The following is a 7,570-nucleotide window of genomic DNA, read 5'->3' as shown; positions in this document are numbered from 1 at the left end:
TCTGCTTGTGTTTCCCAAAGTCCAGGAAATTAGTTTAATCGTTCTCTTAAATGTCAACTATACCGAGTCGTGTAATTTAAGTTACGAGCTTGTTTCGAAAACTATCTTTATGCTTTTATTCGCATTTAAGTATTTCTAGAGCCCTTTAGATATTTTAACAACCAGCCAACGTATGTAGATTTGATATTTGTACATAAATAATTGAGAAGTAAATAAAATGTCTTCAACTAAAAAGTAATATACTATGTATAAAATACTGATAATCCTTAATATTAGAGTTACAGAAAATAGATTATTTATAGGTTCAATACGAAACCAAACCTATGACTAGATCTATATTTTTAGAGAAAGTCAATAATTTATTAGGTCTACGTTATGTTGCAAGTATTCAGTTCAGTATATCTATGTACGTCACAATCTGCGCGTGCTACCCGGCTAATTGTAGCACATCCAAAACGGTGTTCGGGAATCGTCACCCATCACGCTAGCAGCGGCTGGCCGCCAATCCAACGAAAATGGAGCATGACTCAGCCAACAGAGAAAGTAACTGACGGCAGCATCAATACACGCTGTAGGGTGCGCTACGTCACGCGCGATCAGCCACGACGAGCCTCCGCGCCCACGCACTACAGACGCCCGCGCTGCTTGCCATCATCATACCGCTATCAGAGCACTACACTGGTGCGTCCCGCGCTTTTCGCGCGCCTCCCTTCAACGTCGCGACGCTCCGCGCCATTTTCTCGCGCATGTGGGCGACACTGACGGTTGAGCGAGGGCGCTCGCTTTGAACGCCATTAACGCGGCCGTCGTGAATGAACGTCGACCTCGACCGGGTGGCTGGCGTCCATTGATAGGGCGCGCAGCGGGCACCGACCGCTCACACGGGGGCGGCGTGCTGCACGCCCTCGATTGCCGAACCAAACGTGCCTCAGTCGAGGATGTGGCGTTCTCCGCGCGACGACACGAAACGCGTGCGAAATCTGTGTTCATTTATCAGTAGCAGCTCGTGAACCTCAGTGATTATAGTGCCGCATCTAGTTCGTATAAGTAGTTTCTTAATATAATATTCTGTGATCGTGTCAATTCACTAGAACTTAAGTTAAGTATTAAGGAGTACAGTGTAAAAGCGCCCGCTGCTTTGCTTCCGCATTTAGTGTTGTGAATTTACATGTGAGTGTTCGTCAAGCAGAAAGCGCAAACGGTGGTGTGGTGTGAAGTGTGGTTATGCACCCGAGCAATGCTCTCAGTGATCGCAATGCGTCGGCCGGAGGACGAGGAGTTGGGCGGTCGCTGCGAAGGCGACGAATTTGTAGACATATCTCAAATGCAGTTGTTAGTGGAGGCGGGCCCGAGCGGGCTGCACTACGGAGGCCCGCCGCCGCCGCACGCGCAGCCCCAGCCCTACGTGCAGCCGCCCGCGCACGTGGTCACCACAACAACTGCCTCAGTCGATGATCTCTTCGCTCTATACTTTACACCCACTTCGCACGCTGATCATGTTCTTGGTATAATAAATTTTTCAAACCCGTTTTTAACTTATAACGAAGAAATACGCTCAAACATTTTGACAATAAAGGCCGTCCTTGTTTTATTATTGGAATATCAACATTATTTGCGAATATTATCGATAATCTGGCAAATAAAATTAGTGCGAAAAAGTTATTGTGCTTTAGGTGCGTTTATTCAATTGACTTTAGTCTGATAAATATTATCAATTGATACATAAATTAGTGTAATAAATGTAAATATCAGTATTTAAACCAATGCTAATTTAAAACAAAATATTCAATGTTTGACTTATAGCCCTTTTATAATTATAAATTGTGCTACTGCATAAAATTGTACAGAACAAAGAAATCTTAACTATGTATTACCATTCAGAGCATAATTCTATAATTCAAATTTCAATTTAATTCAATAAATTAAACATATTAGAGCATATTACGAGCCCGTACGGGTAGGTTGGTACCTCCTGCCTATTTCTCTTGCAAATCACTAATACGTTCTGATGCGAAGAGTGAAAATTACGTAATTCCAAAAAATTTTGAATTCGGCCTCGTTTGCCATAATCAATGGTGGCAATCACGCTGTGATATTTATTTGCTCCGGTAACCACTTAACATCAGGTGAGCCGTGAACACGTCCGCTCGTTTTATGTTATACAAAAAACTTTCAAACCACTTTACGACTACGAATATAACACAGCAAATGATTCCCAGACAAAAGTTAAAAATTTCAATTCTATTTATAATATGCCTATCCGACTCTCCAAGCTGGAATGAAGAAATGCCCGTGTTAAATTAAAATACGTAAATTGTAGGGAATAGAAAAGAGGAAAGGAATAATTTACGAAGTAAACGATGAAAATATAGTATTGCTAAAGATAATTGAGAAAAAGTATTTGCTAGATATGGACAGAGTCGCATAATCTTATTCCTTAATGAATAACTAGACGAATTAATATCAAAACTGGATCCTCTGACTACAAAAGAGCAAAAGAGAACAGGATCTGGTCGGCCATCATGACTTGGCACCATTGTCGTTTTTCTGGCGCAAAGGTTTCCTGTTTGGATGGAGCCCTGCCCCTCCACTGGTGACCGTTGTACTGAGGCAACTCAGACACTTACAACGGTGACCACTTACCATCAGGTGGGCCGTATGCTCGTCTGCCTACAAAGGCAATAAAAAAAATAAAAAAAAACTTTGACTGTATGTTTCAAAGACGATGGTGATAGGTACGGTATGGTATAAGACTTCTACTAACGGAAAATTCTATAAAAAAATAAAATTCATACATTAAAATCGTTTGGATCTTGTACGAATTTGAACCATTTTTTTATATAGGTACAAAAACGTCACGTTTCTTATACTTAAACGTCACGTTTCTTAAGATAAAAATAATGAAATAAAATATCAATTAATAATATATATTGACTGACTTAGTGATATAGTAGTTAGCACCACTGACTGCTGGGCCGAAGTTGGAAGGTTTGCTTCCCACATCGCTCAAACATTCATGTAATGAACAGACTATCTCACTTTGTCTCAGTGTCGAATATCTATTTATGTATAGATATATTTAAAAACATAAGTCTCTATATCAGTCTATGGATGCCATAGTACAGGGAATCCTAGCTTCGGGCCAGACGACCTTGTGTGAGTTGACATCGGTTATTATTATTAATAATAATGATTATTTCTCAACCTTTACAGTGTAAGAACTATTTATATTTTATGTAGTATTTCCTTCAGTGTTAGCGAGTCGTAGACATAATTATAATTTTATTAACACGGAACAATATTCAAATATCCACGAATAATACACTACTAGTCCGTGGCCAAGAGAACTAAAGTATTCAATACTTCGGAAAGTATGTGATGACAATAAAAAACGCGAAATTAAACATTAGAAGCGGATTTAATTATATTTGTATGTAGACATGGTAGGACCGCTCGGTGTTTATTATGTTTTAGTTAGAAGCATGTATTCGGATCAGCGTTCCGGTATATTCTTATCTGAACCGGACGAAGCTAATCGACTGCGTCTGCGCAACCATCGCTATCATGTACGTCGGACAACCCGCAAAACATCGAAATGTGCTAGAAAAGCTTAAATCAACGTTAGCTGTTAATTTTTTTGCAAAACGAATGAATCGTACAATATTCTGTTCTTAAACAAGGAGACAACATATCGGCCTAAGGAATATTACAAAACTTATTTCTTACTCCGTACATTATCATTGAAAATGTATAAATATATCAAATCGTGGTTTTGTGGCGCTTCGTCTGCGCTTCGTAAAAAGTATGTGGTTTTATAAGCCGACTACTTGTGCTGTTATATCTTAAAACTTCATTTCAAACTCTATAGGTCACTGACCCATACTATAACCACAAATAAATAACTAATTTAACAGTTAAAAAGTGTTCTCTGTTTGAATAATAGGAATTTTATTAACCGATTTGTTAGTATGATTGGGCATGTAATAGTAATGTCAATACAAAACAGGAAAGGTCCTCTATTGTATATTTTTTATTTAATTACACTTAATTAATTTACAATTAAAAATAAATTTGAAACAAAGATCGATAAAAGTAATACAAATTGCCTTATTTTCACACTTAATTTTAATTTTTATGTTTGTTTCGAATCCTTTTTTGAATAGATCAATCTCTGAAAAATCCTGGAAGAGTATATATAACGTAGGATACTATGAAGCAACGAAAGAAATATTATAATATACGAAATACATATAGAAATTCTACTAACTTTTTTTGCCTACTTTAAACTTTTTTTGATGGACTAAATTACCTTTTTAAGAGGTTAACGAAACACATAGACATCAACAGTGTCAATGCCGCCATCCACCTTTAGACATGAGTTCTGAATCTTAGTTTCTCCAACAGTTGCCCCACCCTTCAAGCCGAAACGCATTACTGCTTCACGGCAGAAATAAGGGGGGGTAGTGGCAACTACCCACTTAAAATTTGTTCTTGCTTACGTTATTCGAAAACCGGCACAATCGCACCACTTGATACAAATGCACCGGGCCTTTTATCCTTTAGGCCACTTATGCATACATGTTGTAATGACAACGAAGCTCTAGTAACCACTAAGCTGCAGATAAATTTTGAGAAGAAGAAAGAAAGATTGAGAGTTTTTATCGAAAACTCCATAAAGTCAAAACAGAAAAGAATGTTTCCCGCGACCCATAAGGAAAAATCTCCCCCGTGTTCATTACCCACCTGCAGTTTTGTGGTTATAGAAGCCCATAGACACTAGAATATGTAAAAAAGCGTTTTTAAATTAATTTAGTACTCCAAGCTATTCCGATTTTGGAGCCCTTTTAAAAAAAAGAAGACAATAGGTACTAAAACCATCAAAAGGACTACATACCGATCCTGCGTACCAAATGGTAAACAGTCGACGTCGCCTTAACCACGTCATTTTGGATCCTCCCGATATACTATCGGTGCTTTTAGGTACCACAAGCATCGGTCACCCTTCTCGTCGAAGCCGTTTGATTGCAACGAAGGGTTCGGCGAGTAAGTTAATCCAAAAACATAGCCCACTGAGTTTCTCTGTGAGCCGGTGGCAGATTCTGATAAGCAGTGCTCTTGCTAGGGCTAGTGTAATCAACGTCCTCAGGTTAGAGCCCCGTGAGCTCATCTACTCGTCAGGTTACGCTGGCATTACCCTCTAAGAATACCAGCTTAGGTAGGGAAAAAATTCGAAAGGTCAACGTCTCGGTGCATCTGCTTAAAAAAATCGATCTGTGTTTAAAAAGAGGCGGTGTCGACATCATATTGCGTTTTGATTGGTGGACAGTAAGTAAGTGGACGAAAAGGCGTGACTTTCATGCTCAATACATTGAAAATATTGAACTAGACTGGATCGGCTTACAGTAGCTAAAATAGACGCATTATTCTCAAAATACGTGGGTTTCATTAAGACTTTTTAAGGAGCTTAATAAAATATTTTAACAACTAACTACAAAACTTAGTGATGATATAGTTCGAATAAATAATAAGACTATTCGTGTTTTCTATAAAGAATATTTAAGCTTATTTTAAAAGTTTAAAATTAGTTTAATTAGCTTAAGCCCTTTTTCACACAACTTATTTTAGAATGTATTATTAGTCTATTTTAATTCCTTGAAGATCCTTAATCCCGATTTAATAATACATGAAAGAAAAGCAAATAAAGACCCGTTTCAAATCAAAGAAACGTCTTCATCAACCCAAAATTCCTATCCAACGAACATCCTCTTGACGTCGAAGAACAGGAAAAAGTCGCTATGAGCCAGATTTGGAGAATACAGTCGATGCAGAATCAATTCGAAGCCTGACACGGTGCATTGTCTTGATGAAACAGCACTGTCTTCTTCTTCTATAAATGGGGCGATTCTCACAACGCTATCGACTTGTCGCTGCTTATGGTATTTTTTTATTTTTTTATTGCTTAGATGTGTGGACGAGCTCACAGCCCACCTAGTGTTAAGTGGTTACTAGAGCCCATAGACATCTACAACGTAAGTGCGCCACACACCTTGAGATATAGTTCTAAGGTCTCAGTATAGTCACAACGGCTGCCCCACCCTTCAAACCGAAACGCATTACTGCTTCACGGCAGAAATAGGCGGGGCGGTCGTACCTACCCGTGCGGACTCACAAGAGGTCCTACCACCTTTTTAAAGAAAGTCGATGAATATTATACCATGCGCATCTCTAAATACTGATGCCATAACCTTGCCTGTCGACTTTTGCGTCTTTCCACGCTTTGGAGACGGTTAATCACGTGCAGTCCACTCGGCTGAGTGTCGGGTGGACTTCGATGTGAAATGATGGGGCCATGTTTCATCCATTGTCACATATCGTCGCAATAATTCGGAATTTTTACGATTGAACAGCTCCAAACACTGCTCAGAATCATCAATTAGTTTTTTTTGGGTTGTTTGTAAACTCGTGTGGTATCCACTTTGAACAGAGCTTTCGCATACCCAAATATTCGTTCACGATATGTCCAACACGTTTGATATCTTTAGGGTCTCAACTATCTCAGTCAACTTCACTTTACGGTTATCCAAAACTATTTTGTGGACTTTTGTGATCTTTTCGTCGGTAGCCGCCAACAGTACACTGTGCGCATCGTCCTCGGCTTAAACTTAGCAAACTACTTCTCAACGGTTGATATTCTTGGTGAAAAGTGCGAATAATGTTTATCAAGCCAAGCCCTGGCTTCAATAGTACTTTTTTTTTCGCCAAAAAGCAATGTTTTATTAACACACGCAATTCCTTTTTACTCCCTTTTTTTCAAACTAATAAAAGTCGTTTCACTCTAAACTCTAAACTAACAAAAGTATAACTTACAAACTAATAGTACGACAGCTGTCAAATTTATATACGTGTCTTTTGAAGGTTAGGGCAACTAAAAATCTTATGGATGTAAAAGTAGTAGCGCCATTTATGTGTCAGCCTACGAACTTTTCAGTCCACCTGTTAGGCAGACGAATAAATGGCCCACCTGATGGTGAGCGGTTACCGTCCCTCGTGGACGTCAGCAATACCAGGATCAGAGCCAAGCCGCTTCCTACCTTTAAAATACATACTAGGCTCATATAGCATCATATACATACTAGGTTTTTTTTAGCAATAATTATGATTTTCTACTGCCAAGCACCTTAGTGCGGCGCCTACAACGATGCGTATCACTTTTCCCATAAGAGCATCTAGAAATTCGTGGTGATACTGTCAAATACGCAACCCACACATACCGTCACACCGTAAGAGGCGGCTCGTCAGAGGTGCCCACATCAGACCATTACACCTCTCTGGATGTTCCCAGATGTAAGATAGCGGCACCGTCGCTTTGTGCGAACAGCCCGCTGCCGCCGGGGCCACGCACGTGCTTTTGTACCAACCCGTGCCGTCTCACGTCATCATACATAAATTGACAATCTAGCCTTTGCTAGACGAATAAGCATCTATCCGCGCTTCTAAACGATCTGCTTTGCATCTTGCGACATTGTAACCAACCGACACTGACTCATATCAATAAAACACATCTGGCCAA

The 7,570-nt window shown here is 39.5% G+C and overlaps 1 protein-coding gene across 1 annotated transcript in view; it reads left to right on the top strand.

Moving 5' to 3' along the window:
* Nucleotides 1-667: 667 nt before the first annotated feature.
* Nucleotides 668-7,570, top strand: part of LOC101743140 (early growth response protein 3) — a 28,021-nt gene continuing 21,118 nt past the window's right edge. The window contains exon 1 of the mRNA XM_012695935.4: nt 668-1,505. Coding sequence (XP_012551389.1) covers nt 1,238-1,505 — 268 coding nt within the window. The 5' untranslated portion in view covers nt 668-1,237. The remainder of the gene's footprint in view (nt 1,506-7,570) is intronic.

Source organism: Bombyx mori, chromosome 23 (assembly GCF_030269925.1).
Source record: "Bombyx mori chromosome 23, ASM3026992v2".
Taxonomy (NCBI): Eukaryota; Metazoa; Arthropoda; class Insecta; order Lepidoptera; family Bombycidae; genus Bombyx; species Bombyx mori.
The sequence above is the reverse complement of the archived record's forward strand: the minus strand, read 5'-3'. Positions and strand labels throughout refer to the sequence as shown.